Source organism: Lissotriton vulgaris, chromosome 3_2 (assembly GCF_964263255.1).
Source record: "Lissotriton vulgaris chromosome 3_2, aLisVul1.2, whole genome shotgun sequence".
Classification (NCBI taxonomy): Eukaryota; Metazoa; Chordata; class Amphibia; order Caudata; family Salamandridae; genus Lissotriton; species Lissotriton vulgaris.
The window spans coordinates 161,024,807-161,051,965 of NC_141690.1; the positions used below are offsets into that span (position 1 = coordinate 161,024,807).

Genomic DNA, 27,159 nt, shown 5'->3' on the forward strand with positions numbered 1-27,159 from the left:
GATCCAAAACGGACCACCTCCCGAAGGACCGCAGACATGTTAGACTCCGGGTTCCGGACGTACAGCAAGGTGTCGTCAGCGTACGTCGAGATCCCTATTTTATAGGTGGGAAAGCTTATACCCTCCAGACTGTGGTACTCTCGTATAGCACAAGCAAGGGGCTCCGCGACGAGTGCATAGAGCAACGGCGACAGAGGGCAGCCCTGCCGAGTGCCCCTGCCAATGTATATCGGCTCCGACACTCTGTCTCCCAACCGCAATCTGGCAGATGGTCGATGGTACAGCGCCCCAATTCTCTGCAGAAACGGTTCGCCCAGGCCCAGCTTTCGTAGCACTCTAACCATGAAAGGCCACTCAACCGAGTCGAACGCCTTTTCCATGTCAAGGAATATTGCCAGCGCACTGTTCTCCTGCTTGACATGTTGCATCGTGCCCAGCACCGTGCGGATATTGTAGGTCAAATTTCTGCATGGGACAAACCCTGACTGCTCCGGGGTGACAAGCTCTGGCACCAACAAAGCGAGCCGGTTGGCGAGCACTTTAGCATAGATCTTTGCGTCTACGTTCAGCAGACTTAGTGGCCTGTACGAGCCGCAAAGGTCCGGAGGTTTCCCTGGCTTAGGTATAGTGATCAGCAACGCCTCACGCATGGTGAGTGGCATCTCACCATCCTCGCAGATAGCATCAAAGAGGGCAACCAAGTGCGGGAGCAAAATATCTTTGAAGGCTTTGTAAAAGCCAACCGTGAGACCGTCGGAACCCGGCGCACTCCCCGATTTCATGCTCGCAAGAGCCTCCAGGATTTCGTCCTCGTGGAAGGGGGCCATCAAAAACTCCCTATCCGAGTTCTTGAGGAATGGCATGGCAATGTGGTCCAAATAATCGTCCATTTCGCTCTCCACACCCTGCGTCTTGGACTGATACAGTTCAGAATAATAACGTCTAAAGGTCCCTAGTATCTGCTCCTCATCCATGACTGTATCACCCTCCGGAGTCCTTAGCTCCTCAACTACCAGAGGTCTCCGAGAGCCCCGAACCATGCGAGCCAACAAGGCTCCTGGCCTATCCCCCTCACCATACACTCGGGCAGTGGCATATTTGCCCATATAGAGAACCTCTCTATCCGCCAGAGTCTGATACTCCGACAGGAGCTGGGTGAGCGCCGGGCCGTCTGCAGTACTAAGAGTCAGTAATTGTCGATTCTCCAGTTCCGCTATCCTAGTCTCTAAAGCGGTGAGTTCCCGCCTGATGGAGCGTAGCACACTGGAGTGCTTAGACATAGCCATTCCTCTGATGAACACTTTGAAAGCTTCCCAGACCGCAAAAAAGTCTTCCACCGAGCCTAGGTTAGTAGCGAAATATTGTTCTATATCTTCCGCAAGTTCCCCCCGGAAGGCATCGTCTAGCAGAGCGAACGGAGGGAACCTCCAGGTGAAGGCCGGAATCCCCTTCCTGGCAGTGGAGAGGTGTAATAGAATGGGGGAGTGGTCCGAGAGTGTGCGCGGGAGAACCTCGCACGCGCTGATGCCACTGAGGACCGGAGGAGATGCCAACCAATAATCTATCCTAGTGTGCACGTTGTGAAAGGCCGAGTAGTGCGTGAAGCCGCCCTTCGTGGGGTGTTTGTCTCTCCAGACATCCACCAGGTCTAATTTGGTCAACTCGGCTTTCATATATGTGGCAGAAGCCACCGGACGCCGAGCAGGGCCCGCGGAGAGGTCCCTGGAGGGGTCAAACACGAAATTAAAATCCCCTCCCCACAACATCCCAGGCTGAGCGTGTGACCTGCAATGGGCGGACAGAGTCGCATAGAACTCAGGGTGATCATAATTTGGGCCATAAACATTGACTACCAACAGGTCAAGTCCCCTAGCCACACATCTAGCTAGGACGTATCTGCCCTCCGTGTCTGCATGTACCGGGATCAATTTCAGTTGTGATGTAGGATTGGCCCAGGTTAACACCCCCCGGGCGTGTGTCGTGAAGCCCGCTGCCACTATATTCCCCGCCAACCCCCTAGATTGCAACATCCTGCTATTGAGTGGCAAGTGTGTTTCCTGCAACAAGGCCAGATCGACATGGTGTCTGTGTAGGTAGCCGAGGACCTTCCTCAACTTACGAAAGTCATTCAGGCCCCGAACATTCCAGGTTACCAGTTTCAGCTTATGCGGGGCCCACGTGGGAGCATTCAGTGCATCATTAGACATTGCATGAGCCTATGAACCATTTTAGCAACAGGGATGGGCAAAACAGAACACAGCAGTACACTTGCCCCCATATTCGCCAGCTGGCATTCCCAAACAGGTACAGTTCCGCGAAGCAGTCCACACTCAATACGCACAAACCCCTCAAACACCCCAAGGCAAAACCCCCCCCCAACAGCCCAGTCCCCATACCCCTCACCCCCATCAACCGCCCACCCACAGCCGACCACCCCCAACCAGGTCAGACAGGTCCCAAAAACTCCCCCCATCAATCCCAAAATAGCAGAGTGTTCGTCAGTTCGATACTCAACTCCCTGGAGAGTCGCACAACCAAAGGCACCGGGGCAAAGCGCGCCAGAATAGTACAACACCACCAACTGTCCCAATGAAATTGTTCACATCGGCACCCTGTCCCTGCCCCACTTGTGGTCCAGTGCCCATCGGGAAGCAAGTATCACAGCGCCCCCCAACCCTACCAACCCCCCAACAATGCAGCAGTGTCCAGATCCCCCCCTATCAGTGCTTAGCGACCTCCTCACCAGTAATCCATAAAGCACATGTCCGAACAGTGTGGCCGCCGCCCCTCCAAATAGTACTGGCAGCTCTCATGTGTTCCAGACTTACCGGCCCTCGGGGGTGGCGCAGCGGTACCAGATTGCAGGAATGCGACCTACCCTCGGTAAAAAGAGCCAAATGTTCCGGCAGAGCCCCTCTAGTCTTGTTCTTCCAGATTCGATGCTGAGCCAGCGTCGTCTTCCTGACTTTGCCTAGCCTCCTTTCGCTCCTGTGTCCATACCTTCAGGGATTTTTGGAGTTCTTTGGGATCCGTGAAGAAATACGATCGCCCACCTGTGTTAATGCGAAGCTTGGCAGGGTACAGCATCGCGTAGTCAAGGCCCAGAGTACGCAGTTGTTTTTTATACGGCGCGAACTGTCGTCTCTCCTCCTGTACTTTGGCCGTAAAGTCCGGGTAGAGGGAGATGTCCATACCCTCATGTTGGAGCTTACCCTTCTCCCTCGCCAAGCGCAAAGCAATGTCCCTGTCGCGGTAATTAAGGAGCTTCGCGATGATGGGGCAAGGCGGCGCGCCTGGCTGCGGTTGTGGGCCCAACGTACGGTGAGCACGTTCCACGATGAACATGGGGGAAAAAGCCTCCTCCCCGAGTAGTAGTTTCAGCAATTTTTCGACGTAGAGCTCCATCTTCCCAGTTTGCGTCGTTTCCGCCACACCTGTTATACGGATGTTGGACCTGCGTGAGCGCGCCTCCAAATCCTCTGTTTTATCACGGATAACCTGCAAAAGTCTGCCAAACTGCTTCCTATCCTCGAGGAAGCCCACTCGGTCTGGGCTTCCTCAGCTTCGGTGAGTCGACGTTCCGCCATGTCCAGGTGCTCCGCATGTTTGTCCACTCGCTCCGCCATGCGGTCCATACGGTACAACAGAGCGTCTATTTTAGAGCCCACAGACGCAATGCTGTCCTGGATGCCCTTTTCCATGGCGGCCAGCATGTCCCGGAGCTCTGTGGACGCTGGGGCAGTCGCAGTGGCCCCCTTCGGGGATGTCTCCGGGGCCGTCGCATCAGGTCCCTTCGTTCGACGCCTTTCAAAGGAGAGCTTTGCCTGAGTGGCGTCGTTTTTCCCAATTCTCCGCTCCTGCCGCAGTGAAACCCAGAACCAAGAGGCGCCCCGCTGTCTGCAGGCCGCAAGGGTAGAACGGGAGACACACCAGCCAGCGACCCACAGCCACTAGATTCAAGGTCTGTGACAGAGGCATGATGCAGCCAAGATGGCGTCCGTTATGGCGGACGAACAGTCTCCAATCACTCCGGCAATACCCACATTCACTAGTCACTGGGTAATATTAGTTCAGCAATGTCAGCACCGGGCATCGTCGTGCAGCTGTGGCTCGGGGGCTCGGGGACAACAGGGCACCGCAGGGTGAATCCGCTCCCGTGATCGCTCCGAAATGGCGACTGCTCCGCCTCGTGGTTCGGGTGCACAGTGTCCGCTCCGCTGGTGGCCCCCGCTTGGGAAGACAAGTCGTTCTGATGCGGAGCAATAGCAGACAAGAGGGGGACGCTCCGGTGAGGGAAAAATCCAAATGTTAGTCCGGCCGGAGACCAGTCCGCCCACGCCCGATTCTGAGGCCGCACGTCAGGCGACGTCGCCCGGCCTTCTCTCCAGGATAGCACGAGGCGTCAGGCCCAGTCCTCCACCGTCGAGTCGCCAAGTGGCCGTGCTTCAAACCACTCGGAAAGGCTCGCCAGCCAGTGTCCAAAAGGCACCCAACAGAATCTAGGGGTGTCAGAGGGTGCAGGAGAGCCCGCTACGGTAGATTGGAGACTTCTTAGGATGAATTAACAGGATTATTCCGGGGCTAAGGCGAGGAGCCGAAAGCTCACGCGTCCGCCATCGACGCCGGCTAGCTCCGCCCCCCCTCCTCTTCTTGGGATTCTTGTGGCTTACTTCCGTTTCTTCTAACTTTTTGAAATGTAACTTCTACAGCAGTGTTCTTGTTTGTATCACTCTTTTACTATTACCCCCGTTTAGAGTGTGTGCCTTAGTTTAAGGATTATTTTGTGATTTGGGCAGTTTGACTGGAATAAGCTATTGTGTATCTCTTTCTCTCTAATTTATTCCCAAAAGTACTTTCTTTTGCATCTTAGCATAAACTAGGTGCATAAAAAAGATATTCAAAGTACATAAAGTACATAAAGGGTTAACAATAGGGAACAGGGTAGGCTGTGGAGATGCTTAACAAGTGACTTGAGGGTAATTTTCCACTTTGGAAACTCACGTTAAACTACTCTGGTTAAAGGTAGGAGTACGTTCCTTTCCATGAAAGTGAAGTAATAGATCAAAAAAGGCTTCTGCACAAGGGGAAATGTTTTCTCTGCGAGAAAATAAAATATTAAATGTTTAAAGGCACATTTAAAAATATTTCACTATTGGGATTTTTCATTCACATAAACTGAAAGTAACAGTCCCTCTTCCATATACTTTTGCCTTCATAAATGTGAAAATAAATGTGAAACATCAGGAAGTGTTGATGAATGAACTTCTATTGTCTTTGTAAGGCAACCTTTGATCATATGTACAGCTCAAAGGCGATGACTGGAAATCCTCAAAATTTTCAAAATCACTACTTAGTGATCCATTATTTTCTCTCATTTGTGCCCTCCCACTCGAGTAACAACAGTGTGCAAAGAAGCCTTGACCCTGCCCCCAGAATAAACAATAGAGAAGTCAGTGCTATTGCCCCTCTTAATGGCAATTCATCTAACCACTGTTAACTTCTATGTGTGTGTTCCATTCCACTGCCTTGTGGATTAGGCTAGATTATCCTGTTAGTGTGAGCCGGCATTGACATGGATATATTTGGTCCATGCCTAGCACTGTAATCAAGACCATAAGAGAACATGACCCAACATTATTACAAGTATTAACAATTTATGTAATCATTATATCTAACACTCAGTCTATTACCAGAGTGACATTGTTTCAGGTTTGGCTTGAATATCCCCATTTCTCTAACATTTAGATGGCACTTGGGAAAGTTTGGATATTACTGTCAAACTGTCCTTTTACATTCATCGATTTAGGTCCTGTTATGTTATTAAGATTTGTAGAGCACACTAGCAGCCGAGAGGGTATCCTGGTGCTGAGCAGGTGTGAGGCTAGCCAAACCTATGGCCTAATGGGAATAATCAAAAAGCCAGGTTTTCAGCTTCTTGCGGAACTCGGGAATTGAGGAGCGGGCTGTTATGAGTAGCTGCATGTCGTTCCATGCGTTAGGAGCGATGTAGGAGAAGAATCGGCTGCTGGATCTGATGTTCGGTATGCGTGGGATATGTGCAAGTAGGAGTCAGGATTAGCAGAGGTGTCTGAAAAGGTTTGTGAAAGCAGATGCAATTGTTGTGCTATGCTGAGCCAGTGTCTGTTTGATAGCAAATGTTACAAAATGTTGAAGTCCCCTAGTAGAAACACATTCTTATCTGGATATGAAATACAAACTCAAGACATGGTACACCTCCCATTTCCCCAAAATCTTATCATGTTTTTGACGGGCAACCCTAGGCAGCATAAATAGGCTTTTCCAGTTGTGAGCACCAGTCCACTCTGCCCTCCATTCTGCTAAGAAGGAAGCAGTTATGGAGTTCCGTCTATGGGAAATATCGCATTTATCAATTAGTGAGGCGATTCCTATGAAGGTACAGTCTGCTCGGGCCCTCCAAGGTCATCTGTCAAGCCCAGCAAGGCCGCCATGTAGGTTAGATCAAGAGTCCGTCACAGCACATCCAAAAGATCACATTGTGTCATCTGCCAGTAAGGCGCTAGGCTTGGGCTGGGTCAGACCATGTGATAGAAGTGGAGCACCTAAAGCATGAGAGGTAGATGAGTTTGCCAGCATGGTGCAAACAAATCGGGGTTAATGTCATATGAAGGTAATTTAGCTGGATCAAGCAGAGGCATATGGGAATAAAGAAATAATTCCCTTGATTGATACCGGGAAATTCTGTGACAGAACACTGGCGTGCAGGAACTTTGGAACCTAAAAAAAGACGAACACTCCATTCCTGAGCCACGCACAGTGAGGGTCACGAAGGAAGAATAGAAAAGACATTGAAACCTAAAACTGCGAATACAGCACTGAGTTTCGAATAAACTGGTTGCATCCGGGAGATTATATGAAAATAACGCCAGTCCGGACAGGCCACCTGGATACCAGCTAATATATGAAAGCTGGATAGAAAGGGAGACACCAGATACAGGCCGATCTCCAGGGATATTTTAATTAGTACCACGAGGAGAACCCACGCTATATGAGAGACGGCATAATACGTTATTCTCAAGGGTTCCAAACGCTGGGATTAAAAGGAACAATTATTGAAAACTTGAGGGACAAATATTATTTGTCTTGAAAAAGGCGGTATCAAATTAGGAGAAATCGCCGAAATGCGTTGACGCACTAGGAGAGCACAATTGAATAAGAGGCAAAAGGATCAATCAATCAATCAATCAATCAAAGCATTTGTATAGCGCGCTACTCACCCGGAGGGTCTCAAGGCGCTTGGGGTAGGGGAGTCCGCTACTGCTCGAACAGCCAGGTCTTGAGTTGCTTCCTGAAGGCGAGGTGGTCTTGGGTCAGGCGGAGGTAGGTGGGGAGGGAGTTCCAGGTCTTGGCGGCCAGGTAGGAGAATGATCTTCCTCCCGTTGTGGCTCTTCGGATGCGGGGGACGGCGGCGAGGGCGTGGCTGGTCGATCGAAGCTGGCGGGTGGGAGTGTAGAAGTTCAGGCGGTCGTTGAGGTATCTTGGGCCTTGGTTGTGGAGAGCTTTGTGTGCGTGGGTGAGGAGTCGGAACGTGATTCTCTTGTTGACGGGGAGCCAGTGCAGGTTTCTCAGGTGTGCGGAGATGTGGCTGTGTCGGGGGATGTCCAGGATGAGTCGTGCTGAGGCGTTCTGAATGCGCTGGAGTCTTTTCTGGAGTTTTGCGGTGGTTCCGTCGTAGAGGGAGTTGCCGTAGTCCAGTCGGCTGGTGACGAGGGCCTGGGTGACCGTCTTCCTGGTATCGGTGGGGATCCACCGGAAGATCTTACGTAGCATGCGTAGGATGTTGAAGCATGACGAGGAAACGGCGTTGACTTGTCTGGTCATGGAGAGAGAGGAGTCCAGGATGAAGCCCAGGTTGCGTGCGTGGTCTGTTGGTTTGGGTGCGTTGCCCAGGGCAGGGGGCCACCAGAAGTCGTCCCAGGCGGAGGGCGACGATCCCAGGATGAGGACTTACGTCTTATCTGAGTTCAGTTTCAGGCGGCTGTTCATCATCCACTCGGCTACGTCTTTCATCCCTTCGTGTAGGTTGGTTCTGGCGGTGGCGGGGTCGTTGGTGAGGGAGAGGATCAGCTGGGTGTCGTCAGCGTAGGAGATGATGTTGAGGTTGTGTTGGCGTGCGATGGCCGCGAGGGGGCTCATGTAGATGTTGAACAGCGTGGGGCTGAGTAAAGATCCTTGTGGTACGCAGCAGATGACTTCGGTGGCTTCTGATCTGAACGGGGGGAGGCGGACTCTCTGCGTCCTTCCGGCGAGGAAGGAGATGATCCATTCCAGTGCCTTCTCCTGGATTCCGATGTTGTTGAGGCGCTGCACTAGGGTGCGGTGGCAGACCGCGTTGAACGCCGCAGAGAGGTCCAAAAGGATGAGGGCCGCTGTTTCCCCGTTGTCGAGCAGGGTTCTGATGTCGTTGGTGGCTGCGATGAGGGCGGTCTCGGTACTGTGGTTGGCCCGGAAGCCGGACTGCGAGTGGTCGAGGGATCCATTCGTCTCGAGGAAGCTGACCAGCTGTCTGTTGATGGTCTTCTCGATGACTTTGGCCGGAAACGGGAGGAGCGAGATGGGGCGGTAGTTTTTGAGGTCGGTGGGGTCCGCTGATGGTTTCTTCAGTAGGGCGCTGAGTTCGGCATGCTTCCAGCTCTCTGGGAAGGTTGCGGTGTCGAAGGAGGCGTTGATGATGTCCCGTAGATGGGAAGCGATGACGGAGTCGGCCTTGTTGAAGACGTGGTGAGGGCAGGGGTCGGTTGGTGATCCGGAGTGGATGGAGTTTATCGTGCGTATGGTGTCTTCGGTGTTGATCGGGGTCTAGGCGCGGAGGGTGGTGGTGGGGGGCGCTGGTGCGGTTGTAGGGTGCGTCGGCTGTGTGCTGAAGCTGTTATGTATGTCTGCGATCATGCTGTGGAAGAACGAGGCGAGCGAGTTGCAGAGGTCTTGCGATGGGGTGATGTCGTTGTTTCCGGCGCCAGGGTTGGAGAGCTCTTTGACGATGTCGAAGAGTTCCTTGCTGTTGTGGGCGTTGTTGTCCAGTCACTCCTTGAATGCGGTTTTCTTGGTGGCGTGGATCAGTTGGTGGTGTTTTCGAGTGGCGAGCTTGAGTCCGCCTCCCCCCGTTCAGATCAGAAGCCACCAAAGTCATCTGCGGCGTACCACAAGGAGCTCATCCTCTCCCTATCCAACGAGCCCAACACCGCCAGACGCAACTTTCGAGAAGGCATGGAAGCCGTCGCCAAATAGATGAAAAACAGCTGCCTACAACTAAACACCAACAAAACAGAAGTACTCATCATGGGCCCAAACCCCGACGCCTGGAGCGACACCTGGTGGCCCACCGCCCTCGGAAACCCGCCAACCCCCACAGACCATGCACGCAACCTGGGAATCATCCTGGACTCCGAGCTCAAAATGGACCGCCAGATCAACTCTGTCTCATCTTCCTGCTTCCACACCCTCCGCCTCCTTCGTAAGACCTTCAAATGGATCCCCCTCGAACACCGAAAGACAGTCACTCACGCCCTGGTCACCAGCAGACTCGACTACGGCAACGCACTCTATGCCGGAATAAACAAAAACCTCATCCGCAAGCTACAGAACATCCAGAACGCCGCCGCAAGACTGGTCCTCAACCTGCCAAAACACTGCCACATCTCCCAGCACCTGCGCACACTGCACTGGCTCCCCGTCGAGGCGAGAATCACCTTTAAGATGCTCACCCACGCACACAAGGCCCTCCACGGCAACGGACCAGCATACCTGAACAGCCGACTCAAATTCCACACACCCCAAAGGACCCTATGATCAGCCCAGCTTCCCTACGCTGTGGTCCCTCGCACCAGAAAGACCAGGTCGGGAGGCCGCTCCTTCTCCTTCCTCGCAGCCAAAGCATGGAACGCCCTTCGGCTACACCTCAGACAGACAACATCGCTCCCCATCTTCGCAAGAAATCTCAAAACCTGGCTCTTCGACAGACCCCCTCCTTGATGGAATGGAACCTGCCCCCCCCCCCCTCTCCCCCCACCCCTAGCGCCTTGAGACCCTCACGGGTGAGTAGTCGCGCTTTAACAAACTCCTGATTGATTGATTGAGGGTGGTCATGTTGTCTGGTGTCGGGTCTCTGCGCCAGGCTTTCTCGAGGGCTCGGCAGATCTTCTTGGAGCTCTTGAGTTCGTCGGTGAACCAGGATGCCTTCTTGTTGCCGGGTCTGCTGGGAGGGGTCTTCAGTGGAGCGAGGTCGTCTGCGCAGTTGCTGATCCACCTCGTGAGGTTGTTGGCGGCTTGGTTGGGGTTCGCTTAGCTGGCGGGAGGGTTCTGGCTCAGGGATGCGGCGAGCTGGTCGGCTGTGATCTTGTTTCAGCTTCTGCGGGGACCCTGTTGCTGGTGGTGGTGGAGCGTGGTCCTTCTGAAGCTGAAGTGGACGCAGCTGTGGTCCGTCCAGTGGAGTCCGGTGGCGCGGCTGAAGGAGATGTCCTTGCTGGAGGAGAAGACGGAGTCGAGCGTGTGGCCGGCGTAGTGGGTGGGGGTGGTCACCAGTTGCTTGAGTCCAAGGTTGGAGAGGTTGTCGAGCAGGGTGGTGGTCTTGCGGTCGTTGTTGTTCTCCAGGTGGAAGTTGAGGTCCCCGAGGAGGATGTAGTCAGTGGAGGGGAGGGCGTGCGGGCTGATGAAGTCGGCGAAGTCTTCGCTGAATTGTGTGCGTGGTCCCGGCGGTCTGTAGATGAGGGTGCCTCTGAGGGTGGTCTTGGGGTCGGTGTGGATCTGGAAGTGCAGGTGTTCGGCGGCTGTGAGGGTGTCGTCGGAGTTAGTCGTGATGCGGATGGTGTTCTTGTGGACGATGGCGATGCCTCCTACCGTCTGGTGGGCGCGGTCCCTCCGGGTGATCTTGTATCCGTCCGGGATGGCGATGGCGATGTCTGGCGCTGAGGAGGCGCTCATCCAGGTTTCCGTTCGGAATGCGACGTCTGGAGCTGTGGTGTCGAGGAGGTTCCAGAGTTCTACGGCGTGTCTGTGGACCGGGCGGGTGTTGAGCAGGATGCACTTCAGGTGGTTGCTGCCGGTGCTCTTCTCGGTGGGTGCGGTGCAGGTCCGGATGCAGGAGAACTTGCAGGCTTGGCAGGTGAAGGGTCCGTGGGTGCGTCCTGGGGTGGCTCGGTAGCAGCCGGGATTCATCCGGTGTTGAGTGCGATGAGGGTGGCGTAGTTGTAGGTCCGGCGGGTGGGCTGGCGTCTTCGGGGGCCAGGGGGTCTGGCGCTGGGCGCGGGCCAGGCGCGGACGGGCGCAGACAGGCTTGCCTTTGGCGCGCCTTCGGCGCACAATCGGCGCGCCCGCTGCGCGTGGACGCTGCGCGCGGACTCTGCCATAAATGGAGAGTGGGGGGGGCTGAACGAGGGAGGGGCAGCTGGGAGGCGGGAGCGGGGCGGCGAATGGAGATCGGGGCAGAGGAAGGAGGCGGGGCCGCAGGGGAGCAGCGGCGGGGGTCTGGAAGGCGGGAAAAGAGCGCGGAGGAGGCGGCGAGGGGGAAGGCCTGAGGGCAGGGTCCCTGGAGGCAATCAGCGGCGGCAGCAAGCAGGAGCAGGGGTGGAGGCCAGCACACGGGGGCCGTGCGGTAGGTGGAGCAACCTGGAAGGGTCACAGATCACTACCGTGCGGTCCCAGCTATATGTGGACACCTGGGAGGCGGGAGCGGGGCGGCGATGGGGATCGGGGCAGAGGAAGGGGGCGGGGCCGCAGGAGAGCAGCGGCGGGGGTCTGAAAGGCGGGAAAAGAGCATGGAGGAGGCACGAGGGGGAGGTCCCTGGAAGGGTCACAGCTCACTACCGTGCGGTCCCAGCTATATGTGGACACCCGGGAGGGAGGAGCAGCTGGGAGGCGGGAGCGGGGCGGCGAATGAGGATCGGGGCAGAGGAAGGGGGCGGGGCCGCAGGGGAGCAGCGGCGGGGGTCTGGAAGGCGGAAAAAGAGCGCAGAGGAGGCGGCGAGGGGGAAGGCCTGAGGCCGGGGTCCCTGGAGGCAATCAGCGGCAGCAGCAAGCAGGAGCAGAGGTGGAGGCCAGCACACAGGGGCCGTGCGGTAGGTGGAGCGACCTGGAAGGAGGGTGCAAATATTAAGTTTAAGTATTGACCACTGGCAAACAATATTAATGTGCAAAACAATTGGACAAGGTTGAGGTCTTTTTTTATGTTGTCTCGCTGTTTGGATTATGCAGGTCATAATCAATGTATAATTTAAATGTCAAATAGGTAGAATATCGATGCAAGTTTTATGATTTTTACTGTATGTATAAAATTGTTACTACGAATGTATTGGATAAATTGAAAAATGTGTTGTTTCTCTTTTGTGTATGGTTGTATGTTGTACATAAAGCCATAATCTTTTTAACAAACACGCCAAATCGACAGTTAGATAAAAGAAATATGTTTTTTTAATTCAGTATTTACTTATTAGTGTGCTTCTACCGTATATTGAGTGCATTACATTGTGTTTTAGAAGTGTATAATCTACATAGGATACATCTCAATCAAGGGAATTATTTCTTTGTGTCTGGTATCGTACCTCTATTCCCTTGGTTCTACTAGGGGTCCCTCTCATATTTGTGTGGGGCATATGGGAATAGCAGTACCTGTGGGACCAGTTTGGCCTCACTCCCATCTGCTTTGCCCATTCCACCAAACTATCCCTCCCAGCGGTGTATAAGCGTGTCAAATCTGTGAGGGGCGTTAACAATGAGCAAACAAACCTGGGAGATGGCACTTCTTCTAAAGTGCCCGGTCAGAAGCCTGACCTCAAGGGAGCTGAATTCTGGGATATCAGTACCTGGGGGGATATTGGCCATGAGGGCATGCCACAGTTGTAAATACTTATGAAATTGCCACTGATTGAGGTGATTAACGAGCTTGCAAGTCCCTGAAAGTCAGAATATGTTTCCCTGCCCACACATCTCCAAGGACCATGATGCCTATTATGCCCCACTTGTGAATTCCCACCAAGCCAGAAGTGTGGTGTCGCCACCTCCCTCTCCAGAGGAAGTTCATCCCCATCAAAATGCTGGGCCAGTTTTTTGTAGCGCCTTGAAAGTGTAGGTGAGGAGTTTGAGGACTTGTCACTTTTCACATTGTATAGTGATGTTGCACTATTGTTGTAGTAACTTCTGAGGGCCTTCATTTTAACTTTAATCACTATGTAACTCTCTTCTTTAGTTGTAGCTATGTGTTTCTGATAGCATTGTGGGACATGAGAAGATATGGATTGCCCATCATTCGTAACAACAGACTTTCCAGTTGGGGATCCAAAGCATCATTCAATAAAGGAAAATCAGTATGAACTGTCAGAAACCCCATTGGGTGGTCCACAGACGGGACTTCCCATTTGGGAACAAAAGAATAAACATAAAGTACAATGGGAAGTAGAGACCCAGAGGTCAGACGAGAATGATTCGACTGATGCTGAGCCATGTACGGAAAATACTGCAGTCTTGATCATGAATGACATGACCAAAGAGTCCTTCTCATCTCAGGAAAAAGGTTTGTATTTTGGAGAGGTATATAGCTATTTGTAATTGTTTCTCAGTCAAAGTGTACTTTACCATGTTCTATATTAGATGTGATATTTCTTTTTTGTGTTCTTCCTTTTTAGGTTTGAGTTGAATGATTAGTGATATATATGATATAAATGAGGGATTGAACTTAAAGTTATCAGGGATACAATATTTAAGTCAAACGTTTAGCTTGCCAAATGCAGATGGAGGCCTAATGAATGGACTGTGTGTCAGATCCACAAAATGGAACTCCTCTGAACCGGAATGATGCACAAGTGGTCCAACATCTGACATCCCCAACTCTATAGCTATAATAGATACACAGAGTAGTGAAGTGGTAAAGTGAGGGATATGGGTAAAGGAAAGGAATGCAGGAATTTTGAACCTGTGGGAAACAGAAAAAAGAAATAAATAGGGTACACAAATACAAGTCTACTCTCAGTATGTTTCACTAAGAATCCATAAATACCTTTAGAAACATAGAAACGTTCTCCTAATTGACAAAAATTCTGAAATATAACTATCAGTATATTTCTCACTGCATGAACCTAGTGAAATAATAACAAATAGTATCAACACCATACTTATATATCATACATTCCAACTGTACTGGGAGATCAAATGTAAATTCACCATACGCCATACATACCACATGAAGTAATGAACAGATAGTTTAGGAGATGTGACAATACTGAGTAGATAACTTCTTCATTTCAAAAGTCATGCCCATTTTTGTTAACTCCTTAAGGCACTGTAAGGCACGTCGAAGGTAAACCATAAATGTGTTCCTTTGATGTGCCAGATAGCACTTCTTAACGTTCACAATGAACGCTAATCCTTAATATCCAAGAAAAGTACTGAAAGTAAAGATTGTTAACAATAAAAGAACAAGAAGCAACAGTAGCTTTACTTTGCTTCACTCCTTATACCAAGTTACAGCAACCTTCAAGCAGAATCTTAGCCTGGAAGCCTAATGAACCGTTAACCGTTAACGGTTGCGAAACTAGAAATGGAGTCTCCCCACACTGCGGGATGCAACCCTGTTTTCTCCCGCTGTGGCACCCAGATACAGAAATACCTGAAAGAGGATCCCTCGAGGACACCGACGATCAACGCTGCGAAGACTCCTCGTCTTGCCGTGCGTTTGAGCAGAGCCCTCCAAACAAACGCTGACTGGCCACAGGAGACGCTGAGGCAAAGCGTCTTCCAAAATACAAAAGGTTCCAAAGAAAACAGTACCCAATCCACCAATAGGGGTCTCCAAACAAAGACAGGAGCGAGAATTACGCACGCCCATCAACGTGTGTACATTTCCATAAATTCCAATGAGCCTCTGCTGTTTTATGGACAGTTTAGGTAGTATGTGGTAGGCGCTTTGACATGCAGACCCTGACACTGTGATGGCACCAGCATTTATGTTTCACTGGCTTAGTTCCACTTTCACGAGGAGGTACATGGTTATATTCTAGATCAATGGTTGCATTTTACGTAGATTGCAATGCCTCCTTAAGATAGTTTTCATTAAAAAGATGTATAGCCTCTATGTAGCAGTAATCTACTAAACTATAGTTTTTGGTGGCAGCGTTCACCTTTAACAAATCCATGTAGTGAATTTGGGACTATGTACTGTTCTTTTTGCATTATCTCTGTGCACATCTCCTGCAGTATGGCAATATTTTGGTTCAAAACTGGCTTTTGATCATGAGTACTGCTGTAGGCTCTCATTGAATCAATGAGGCTGGTGGAAATTCCAATTTTGCTCTTTTTTTGGCCTGTCTCTCACTCAATAGTTTTTCTTCTTTCTGAAACGTGTGATGTATGCAAATCCAGTCAGATTTTTGATTCAGTACTACTTATTGATGGTGAACATGGCACATTCACAAAGTTTTGGAGACTTTCTTCCCCCCTGAGCATCGGTAGGGTGGTAGCCAGCAGCTTGTCTCTATCCCTGGATCATGAAAGTCTGCAGCACTTGTTTCCTCCGCAGTTCCTGGGTTATGTTAGTCCATCATTTCTCAACTTCTGTCTTTTAGAGCCACATCAGCCTACTGTGACCCATTTCTGATATGGCACTGGAAAGTGGTAACTGTAGCTTCAGTCTACTCTGTTCCTGAATGACTGTGCAGTAAGAGTATTTTGTATTATCTGCTATATCAAGCAGTTATTGTGTCTTCATAAAACTGGAGGTCTCACCTTTGAAGACAGTTAAAGAATATGACTCAAAGGTGTATCTCCTGTTCATTGGTAAAGCTTGGTTAGTAGACTATGCACAATACATAATTGTAAGATTTTTGAAGGATGAGTTACAGGTATTTTAAAGACACCATATAGACCTCCAGGTTTTAAGAGCATGACATATTCATATGCAATTAATTTCTTGTGTACTGCTCTCCCTCTCCTACAGTCTCCTGGTCATGTGTGTTCATAGGCAGATCTTCTTATTAACAGAGCAGATGCCTTCCCAAAGGCTATCTCAAGCATTATTGTGAATCACAACAATTTCTGCTTCCTGGGATATATGAACAGCAAACTAGATTGTTCCAACGCCGTCTACCCAAGCTTTTTTCATGCAAAACCTAGTGGGCCTAACCCTATCACCACTTGTCTCTGAGAACACACATTCATCCATATACCTTTTGGATAAAATGACATTGGAATAAATATTTGCTTTTTCCTCAACCTCCAATCTGTTTGTGAAAAGTGGATAAACATAAAGAACTTTGGTTTTCCACTTGGACATGTGCTTTCCTTTGTAGCATCTCATATAATATCAAACCAAGACTGAATTAATCATGGCGGATAACTTCTGTTGTCTATGTTTAAGCAAATATTTGTCAAATTTTGCATTTTTTTCAGACTCACCCCAGACTATTGACAGCATTGAAGAGAGTTCAGAGATGGTCGTTGATCCCGCAGAAAATATTCCAACAGGTAAGTGCATGAATGTTTTGTCAAATATTGTCCTAAAAGGTTTCCGCATACCTTATTTGTAGTATGAGAGTCTGAATTTTCTGAACAGTTGCAGCTTCATAGTTTTACCAAACTCTGCTTTTTGGTATTTTGTCATTCCAGAAGCCCTTATTCTGAGTGTTACCGTATGGTAATTCTGACCGGTGAAATATTGATATTGCAAAATATCATACTTCCCCAGTGTACTTTTACCTCCCCATTATGAGGTTCACATGTCAGAATAAGGTGGAACTTCAATCAACCATTTTGACAAGCACAAGAGAATACTGAGACATCTTTGAAGCAAAATCAGTTCAAAACAATAGTACGTTACCACCAGCAATATACATTGTGAATCCACTTCCATCTAGATGAGGCTGGAGTAGGAGAGTGATATGAAAGGAAGAAAGTGTATTGGGGGTCAGGAGCATTATGAAGAGCTCAAGGTATAGCCTCAATGAGATGTACTTGAGCAATGCAGTAGACGGGGGTGGGAGGGCTTAATCAGGGATATGATCAAACTCAACCTGCCTGTCTGTATATCCGGCAGTTAGAAGATGGGCTCATATGTGTCAGGTGTGATTTAGGGGGACCAATAAAATTTTTGCAATGTTTTGATATATCTGATCTAGGCTATAGCCTACATTATTCCCCTGCCTTGTAGCATAAAAATGTCAACCCACTCTTCATTAGTTAATTAGTAAGTAAGTAATATTTTTCTAAAGCGTGTGAATGCCAAGGCATCTTAACGCTAATGAGTGCTATAACTAATCAAGAGACCGGGGGACATACTTTAAACCCTAGAAACAAAGAGGCAAGTCTTCAAGGCTTTTCCAAAGATCAGCCTTCTTGTTTGAGACTTCAGACCGAATGACATGGTATTCCACAGCTTACAGGCCAAGTGGAAAAAAACTTCTGGCCCCCAATTTGCCTTCTTGTCCTTGGGCATGATCACCAGTTGGGCGGTGGATGATCTTAAATCACGGCGAGGGACATGTCACCATGGGCGTCCGCAGAAAGTTTTTCAGGGGGGTGGGGGGGCAAAATTTTACTTCATCACCATCCTCCGACATGATTGAGCACAAGTATTAAATAAGTAAATAAAATATCTAATAAGACAAAGAGCTTAAATAAACAAAGAAAACCATGGGAGGGGGCGTAGAGAAAAATCTTGTGAGCGCCACAGCAGACGTCCTGGCAACTACAATGAAACAGAGGAAAAAACAAAAAATGGCCGGAAAAAGAAATCTGAATCAGATTGATTTGGTTCCAGAGAGATCTACATCAATAAACCTTTCATTGATGATACAGTGGACGATTGTGTCAAATTCAAGAGCTAGTAGGATCAGCCTCGCTAAGCCACATTGTCTTGAGCAATATTAATGAAGCAACTCATTAAGTACCAAAGCCATGACTGATTCCATCTATCTACTTGGACAGAGTAATGTCCTCTTTAGAGTCTGTGCAAAAGCAAGAGAGGGAGATCTCAGTGCAGAAGTAAAGGCCAGGTGCAGGAAAACTGAAACAAAGAAAGCAGGGGACTAATAAACGGGTAGGTTTTAGGTGTACTCTGCAAGTCTGTAAACACAGACGTGGCAGGGCTACATGTCCTCTAATGCACACCTCTTTAGAACCGAGGAAGATACCAAAAGGCAAACAATAAGGATAGACAGAATGGAGATAATTTTCCAGTTGCTAGACCAAGAGAAGTGGCTTCAAATATGCACTCTCCATGTTGACACCATTGCATACACACACATGTATAGTCTTCTCACCCATTCCTGCCTAAAGAGCTGCCTTTCACACCGACAATGCCCCAATGGAGCTTTTTTATTTGTTTTTATTTGAGCAGAGCATTCGGTTCATGATACATTATACACTTAAAAATCATTTTTGAAACTAGTAACAAAGAAAAAACAATAAGACAGCTTTTTAGCTAAAGCAGCTAATCTCATAGTCATTCACAAAGCAAAGTGCAAAGTGCAAAATTATCTTGTTATATAGCAACGATGAAAAAAATTCCTACTACGCCTAAAGTGCAATATCAGTAAAGTGCTAGTGCCCTCTTATTGACAAATTCCTGCATAGCTACCCGCTTTTTTAAACACGGGAAAATATGGCTATAATGGCTCATCATATAAATACAAAATGCGTAATTCTAACAACTACATAAACTAAAAGGTGCCAACACCCCTTAAATATTATTTAATAAAAATGCAAATATCTCCTAATAAAAAGCTGCTACATTGGTTTACCACTTCCAGTATTATGATCTCTCTTTAATCTTCTCTAATTAATTAAAAAACTTTCATTTTTTTTCAAATTCTGTAGTGGCTCTTACCCTCCTAGCATATGCTTCTTCAAATTTTCGGGTCCTTTTTATTTTATTGAACCATTTCAGATGGGAAGAGGCTTCCCTTGATTTCCAGTTTTGGAGAATGAGGGAGCGAGCTACCGAGCTCGAATTAAATATAAAAGCTTTTTCAGGTTCGGATTGCATCGTTTCCCCTCTGCAAATTCCGAACAAGGCAACCCCAATGGAGCTTAAGGTTAAATTTTGTTCAAAATAGTGACACCTCACACAGATCCCAACAGAAACAGAGCACTTTGCAGACACTTCTTCAAAAGAACTGCATCTCTCAAATACACCAAGGAAGAGTTCTTCCTTTCTGAGACACTACATAATTAAGGCGACAAGATGACTGCAAGTGATGGGGAGAATTACTTTTCCAAACCTGGGTTTTGCTTTCACATTATTAGCTAGTGTGTTTGACCAATTGGTTGAAATAAGATTAACCTAGAGTACTTCTCCCAGAATGCACTGGTATGGCAAATCAAAGCTGGGAAAGTTGTGCCCTGGTGAGAGTCATCTGGTCACCCTATACATATGACTGATACTGCCCCAAAAAATGTATATTCACGGGCAGTGTCCAACCACCACAATGTCACCAAACCTCTGCAGTTCACCCAAACAAAGACCCACATAAAGGGTGAGCCTCATACCAATACTTATTTCTTCTAAACAACATTAATATCAACTCCACCAAAAAAGTAAAATAACAATGCCGCGGCATGGGGTGCTTAATACCAGCACAGTACTCCCAGAGACATAGCCCACACAAGTGGCTTTAGCTGCATCTCACTGAAGAGGCCCTCCTCAGAAATAACCCCCAAAGCACACACAGAAAAGAGCGAAACCCCACAAATATGCCACCACAACGAGCTGTCAATTAAGTCATTCTATAATACCCGCCTTCCCACCACCCCCTCCCAACCCAATGCAAAATGACTATCCTATTTCTGTTCATGAAATGGGGGCTAGCTCACTTCACACTCACCACAGGTACTGAACCAACTTCTAGGCGGAGTTGCATCACAAACAGACAAAGCGCCTCCTCTCAAGTTCTGCATACCCAACTGAAACCCTTACCCCTAATACATAGCATAGCATTCCTCTATGTACCAATATTTCATACAGCCTGAAATGTACTTTAACAAAAATCGGCATCTTCCCCAATTGAATAAACGATTTATCATACCGACACTTTGAGGATACCAAAAATAAGCAAAACATGCCGTAATCTGACTGCTAATTTAAGCAACATTTTGTATTTAAAAGGTGTAAACCAACTCCAAAAAGCAAGAACGTCAATGTCCATTGCTTAAATCCATACAAAACAGAAGGAGCATTGTTTTAAAAGACCACATTCATGAACATAAAGCTGCAGGACACATTTTATAAACTAATATAAGGAAAACAGTTGATAAGGATCACATTTTTTTCTCTCTATTTCTGCCACTCTTACATTGCTCTTGGTCCTAATACCTCCATGCTCTACTCTTTACCTCTCATCGTCCCACCTTACCTCTCATATTTGCTTGCTGAGTCTGCCCTTCTTACATTCACATCTCTCTTCCCTGCCCTACTCTTCACCTCTCAACTCTCCACCCAGTCTTTATCTTCTCTGTTGATTATGCCATCCTAAATACAGCTATGCCTTTTCCTTCTCTCCTTTCCTTTTATCTTCTCTTGCTGTTCCTGCCCCATTGCATGCACCTCTCCCCTTCCGCCTTCCCTCTCCTCTTGCTGATTCTTACATCAAACTCTACCTCACAGCGCCGATTGTGAGACTAAGGTCACTCTGTTTAGGTCTCACTTAGGCAGTGCATGCGCTATCTCGTTGAGAGATGGTGTATACAGTATAGTGGAGGAAGCGCTGCCCACTTTCCGCCTATTCTTTTGATTGGCCGAATAACTAAATGCTGCAATCTGATTGGTTTTCCTCAACTTAATCCCGCCTCCTGGCCATCATGTCGTCATTTTTCTCCTTCCATAGCTATCAGCTCCTGTACTTTTAAAACTGTTTTGTTCCCCTGCTTCCCCCGTTCCCTCCCGCAATCTGTCACTTCTCTGCCCACCATAACTCCCCACCCACTCCCTTTCTTGCCTTCTTGGATGACCTCAGTTTTATTTACAATGAAATAGGGCTCGCGTAAATATGAGCCCTATTGTATTTGTAAATGTTTTTTTTCTCTTTGATTGGCTGGCTCCATGCGCTCTTTGTTTTGCCTGACTTAGACCTGGCATGCGCGCGACTTTGTTCCCACACCCCTCTCGCCATAGTTTGTGTTTAATCCCGCCCCCACCCGTTGTCTGTGGTCATTTTTTTCCCACTTACGGGGACTGTAATCACCTCGGAGAGGCCTCACTCGCCCGCACCGTCCTCGTTGTGCAATCGCCTTTGCTTGGAGAGATAGTGACGGGCATGCTCCCCAAACTGTCTGCGAGCAAACGCTCAACGAATAAAAGACGTTCAGGTTTGGGTGGGGGCCTGTGCGCGGAGACTGCCAAATACGCTCCCTTATTCTTCTTTTGTTCTGCGGAGTCCGGGCCGTGGTTTATTGTCCCCGCGCCTCGCCCCTACCCGCGGCCACTCCAGGTCTCTCCCATGGTCGACGCCTGCCTCTCCCCGCATCCCTATCCCTATTGTTTGCTGCCGTTCCAGGGTGTATAACAATAAAGGATAACCCACCCCCCTCTCACCTCCCCCTCTGCCTGTAGCTATGTAGTGAGTTGCAGGAAGGAGGTGCGTTGCGTGCTCCCCCGTGCGCTAGGTTGCAGCTGGGGAATGGAATGGGGGTGGCATGGTCCGTGGTTGCATTGAAGTGTCTGGTGTGGGCATAGGAGGAAGTAACAAGAGGCACAGGATAGCAGTACTGGTAAGTGCCCCACTGTGTTGCCGTGTACAGAGGCCTCTAGGGATGTGGAATGGGGTGAGGGCTCAGGAACCCTAGAATAGACCAGCTTGGTTCTAGACACCTCGTGCACGCACACAGGCATCTGTTGTGCCTCATGTGCACTCACTAGTGCTCAGGGACACTAGGACGGACGGACAAGTCTGGGCGGTGCTCAAGCAGCTCTCAGCACCTAGTGCACACACGGGCATCTGCTGTGCCTCGTGTGCCCTCACTAGTGCTCAGGGACACCAGGACGGACGGATGAGTCCGGTCGGTGCTCAAGCAGCTCGCAGCACCTGGTGCACACACGGGCATCTGCTTTGCCTTGTGTGCCCTCACTAGTGCTCAGGGACACTAGGACAGACGGACGAGTCTGGTCTGTGCTCAAACAGCTTTCAGCATCTGGTGCACACACATGGGCATCTGCTGTGCTTTGTGTGCATTCACTACTGCTCAGCGACACCAGGACGGAAAAGCCTGGTCGGCGCTCGAGCAGTTCTCAGCATTGATGGAAGCGACCCCGCTTCTGCAGCATCACAGCAGAAATCACCACAGACTGCATTATATCTAGAAGCTTGTATTCCGAGGCTCTATTTCATATCTTAAAACTACTTGTTGAATTGACTGGAGAGGGATGAAAGCTGAGTTTCGAACCATTGCATGGTGCAGGCTACACAGGGAGTCTTTCTCAGACACACAACTGTGTGAGCTTTGCCACCTTATATACGTACAATGAAAGCCAACAGTGCAGGCAGCAGAAGAAAATCTGTCTGCCAGAGGCATTTATGCAGTTATTGAGATTTGCCAGCAAGCTACTAACTCTGAAAGGTCAGGAGGGCTGGGGTGCGCTTGGGCTCCAATAGTGTATCATTTAAAACTATTGGAAGCTGGAAGGCTGAACGCCCTCCCTCCAGGTGTGTTCAAGTTAACGGCAATAAGTTAATTTTAAAGAGAACTTTTACAGTTGGTCCAGCTCAGAGATCCAGTTTCAAGGCGCATCAGGGCACTAAAAAAAGAACATTTCTGTTTACAAGTGCCTGGAACACTCAGCACTAACTATACATACAAACAGAATAGTGTCCAATTGAGACTGGACAAAGGGACCAGGAATATAACAGAGAGGGACATAATGATGAATCTGGGGTAGTACCACTTTCTTTTGCATGCAAAAACAACAGGTGATGGACAGAATGGAGAATACTGTCATACATTCACCCCAGTACAGAGATCTGGGCCTAGATCCATCGTTTTTTTGCTCACAATGCCATTCCAGTTTGAACCTAGCCATATGCAAATCAGTCTTGATCCTGTGCCCCATGGTAACAGTCCAGCCCGAACTGCCAAGCCAGGTCCTCCCTGGACTGGAACCAAGCATCCAAGGACCGGTTTCGGGCTTTCAGCCCTCATCAGCCTGGATAGCTTGATTCCAGTGGCATGGAGAGCACGGGACTCACGTCTGAGCATACCCGTCCCACTCGGGGTGACAAATCCAAAAACAACAGGTGATGGACAGAATGCAGAACAATGTCATACATTCACCCCAGTACAGAGATCTGGGCCTAAATCCATCTTTTTTTTGCTCACCATGCCATTCCAGTTCGAACCCAGCCATATGCAAATCAGTCTTGACCCTGTTCCCCATGGGAACAGTCCAGCCCGAACTGTCAAGCCAGGTCCTCCCTGGACTGGAAACAAGCATCCAAGGACCGGTTTCGGGCTTTCAGCCATCATCAGCCTGGATAGCTTGATTCCAGTGGCATAGAGAGCACGGGGCTCACGTCTGAGCATACCCGTCCCACTCAGGGTGACAAATGCAACAACAACAGGTGATGGACAGAATGATGAACAATGTCATACATGCAACTTAGTACAGAGATCTGGGCATAAATCCAAGGTTTTTTTGCTCACCATGCCGTTCCAGTTTGAACCCAGCCATATGCAAATCAGTCTTGACCCTGTGCCCCATGGGAACAGTCCAGCCCGAACTGCCAAGCCAGGTCCTCCCTGGACTTGAAACAAGCATCCAAGGACCGGTTTCGGGCGTTCAGGCCTCATCAGCCTGGATAGCTTGATTCCAGTGGCATGGAGAGCACAGGACTCACGTCTGAGCATACCCGTCCCACTCAGGCTGACAAATGCAAAAACAACACGTGATGGAAAGAATGCAGAACAATGTCATACATTCACCCCAGTACAGAGATCTGGGCCTTAATCCATCGTTTTTTTGCTCAACATGCCATTCCAGTTTGAACCCAGCCAAATGCAAATCAGTCTTGTCCCTGTGCCCCATGGGAGCAGTCCAGCCCGAACTGCCAAGCCAGGTCCTCCCTGGACTGGAAACAAGCATCCAAGGACCGGTTTCGGGCTTTCACCCCTCATTAGCCTGGATAGCTTGATTCCAGTGGTATGGAGAGCACGGGACTCACGTCTGAGCATACCCGTCCCACTCAGGGTGACAAATGCAAAAACAACAGGTGATAGACAGAATGCAGAACAATGTCATACATTCACCCCAGTACAGAGATCTGGGTCTAAATCCATTGTTGTTTTGCTCACCATGCCCTTCCAGTTTGAACCCAGCCATATGCAAATCAGTTTGGACCATGTGCCTCATGGGAACAGTCCAGTCCGAACTGCCAAGCCAGGTCCTCCCTGGACTGGAAACAAGCATCTAAGGACCGATTTCGGGCTTTCAGCCCTCATCCGCCTGGATAGCTTGATTCCAGTGGCATGGAGAGCACTGGACTCACGTCTGAGCATACCCGTCCCACTCGGGGTGACAAATGCAAAAACAACAGATGATGGACAGAATGCAGAACAATGTCATACATTCTCCCCAGTACAGAGATCTGGGCCTAAATCCATCGTTATTTTGCTCACCATGCCATTCCAGTTTGAACCCAGCCATATGCGAATCAGTCTTGACCCTGTGCCCCATGGGAACAGTCCAGCCTGAACTGCCAAGCCAGGTCCTCCCTGGACTGGAAACAAGCATCCAAGGACCAGTCTGCAGAACAATGTCATACATTCACCCCAGTACAGAGATCTGGGCCTAAATCCATTGTTGTTTTGCTCACCATGCCCTTCCAGTTTGAACCCAGCCATATGCAAATCAGTTGGGACCCTGTGCCCCATGGGAACAGTCCAGCCCGAACTGCCAAGCCAGGTCCTCCCTGGACTGGAAACAAGCATCTAAGGACCGGTTTCGGGCTTTCAGCCCTCATCCGCCTGGATAGCTTGATTCCAGTGGCATGGAGAGCACGGGACTCACGTCTGAGCATACTCGTCCCACTCGGGGTGACATATGCAAAAACAACAGGTGATGGACAGAATGCAGAACAATGTCATACATTTACCCCAGTACAGAGATCTGGGCCTAAATCCATCTTTTTTTTGCTCACCATGCCATTCCAGTTTGAACCCAGCCATATGCCAATCAGTCTTGACCCTGTGCCCGATGGGAACAGTCCAGCCCGAACTGTCAAGCCAGGTCCTCCCTGGACTGGAAACAAGCAATCAAGGACCGGTTTCGTGCTTTCAGCCATCATCAGCCTGGATAGCTTGATTCCAGTGGCATAGAGAGCACGGGACTCACGTTCGAGCATACCCGTCCCACTCAGGGTGACAAATGCAACAACAACAGGTGATGGACAGAATGCAGAACAATGTCATACATTCAACTTAGTACAGAGATCTGGGCCTGAATCCAAGTTTTTTTTGCTCACCATGCCATTCCAGTTTGAACCCAGCCATATGCAAATCAGTCTTGACCCTGTGCCCCATGGGAACAGTTCAGCCCGAACTGCCAAGCCAGATCTTCCCTGGACTTGAAACAAGCATCCAAGGACCGGTTTCGGGCGTTCAGCCCTCATCAGCCTGGATAGCTTGATTCCAGTGGCATGGAGAGCACAGGACTCACGTTTGAGCATACCCGTCCCACTCGGGGTGACAAATGCAAAAACAACACCTGATGGAAAGAATGCAGAAATATGTCATACATTCACCCCAGTACAGAGATCTGGGCCTAAATCCATCGTTTTTTTGCTCACCATGCCATTTCAGTTTGAACCCAGCCAAATGCAAATCAGTCTTGTCCCTGTGCCCCATGGGAACAGTCCAGCCCGAACTGTCAAGCCAGGTCCTCCCTGGACTGGAAACAAGCATCCAAGGACCTGTTTCGGGCTTTCACCCCTCATTAGCCTGGATAGCTTGATTCCAGTGGTATGGAGAGCACGGGACTCACGTCTGAGCACACCCGTCCCACTCGGGGTGACAAATGCAAAAAGAACAGGTGATAGACAGAATGCAGAACAATGTCATACATTCACCCCAGTACAGAGATCTGGGCCTAAATCCATCGTTGTTTTGCTCACCATGCCCTTCCAGTTTGAACCCAGCAATATGCAAATCAGTCTGGACCCTGTGCCCCATGGAAACAGTCCAGCCCGAACTGCTAAGCCTGGTCCTCCCTGGACTGGAAACAAGCATCTAAGGACCGGTTTCGGCTTTCAGCCCTCATCCGCCTGGATAGCTTGATTCCAGTGGCATGGAGAGCACGGGACTCACGTCTGAGCATACCCGTCGCACTCGGGGTGACAAGTGCAAAAACAACAGGTGATGGACGGAATGCAGAACAATGTCATACATTCTCCCCAGTACAGAGATCTGGGCCTAAATCCATTGTTGTTTTGCTCACCATGCCCTTCCAGTTTGAACCCAGCAATATGCAAATCAGTCTGGACCCTGTGCCCCATGGGAACAGTCCAGCCCGAACTGCCAAGCCTGGTCCTCCCTGGACTGGAAACAAGCATCTAAGGACCAGTTTCGGGCTTTCAGCCCTCATCCGCCTGGATACCTTGATTCCAGTGGCATGGAGAGCACGGGACTCACGTCTGAGCATACCCGTCGCACTCGGGGTGACAAATGCAAAAACAACTTGTGATGGACGGAATGCAGAACAATGTCATACATTCTCCCCAGTACAGAGATCTGGGCCCAAATCCATCGTTTTTTTGCTCATCATGCCATTCCAGTTTAAACCCAGCCATATGCAAATCAGTCTTGACCCTGTGCCCCATGGGAACAGTCCAGCCTGAACTGCCAAGCCACGTCCTCCCAGGACTAGAAACAAGCATCCAAGGAGCAGTTTCGGTCTTTCAGCCCTCATCAGCCTGGATAGCTTGATTCCAGTGGCATGGAGAGCACGGGACTCACGTCTGAGCATACCCGACCCACTCGGGGTGACAAATCAAAAACAACAGGTGATGGATAGAAAGTAGAACAATGTCATACATTCACCCCAGTACAAAGATCAGGGCCTAAATCCATCGTTTTTTTGCTCACCATGTCATTCCAGTTTGAACCCAGCCATATGCAAATCAGTCTTGACCCTGTGCCCCATGGGAACAGTCCAGC

General features: G+C 49.3%; 1 protein-coding gene across 2 annotated transcripts in view; it reads left to right on the plus strand.

The window, feature by feature from the left end:
- The window catches only part of SH3TC1 (SH3 domain and tetratricopeptide repeats 1), a 368,620-nt gene that overhangs the window by 39,861 nt on the left and 301,600 nt on the right, over positions 1-27,159 (plus strand). For both annotated transcript variants that reach the window (XM_086964135.1, XM_086964136.1), the window contains exons 2-3: positions 13,220-13,543; positions 16,414-16,488. In XM_086964135.1, coding sequence (XP_086820261.1) covers positions 13,264-13,543; positions 16,414-16,488 — 355 coding nt within the window. In that variant the 5' untranslated portion in view covers positions 13,220-13,263. The remainder of the gene's footprint in view (positions 1-13,219; positions 13,544-16,413; positions 16,489-27,159) is intronic.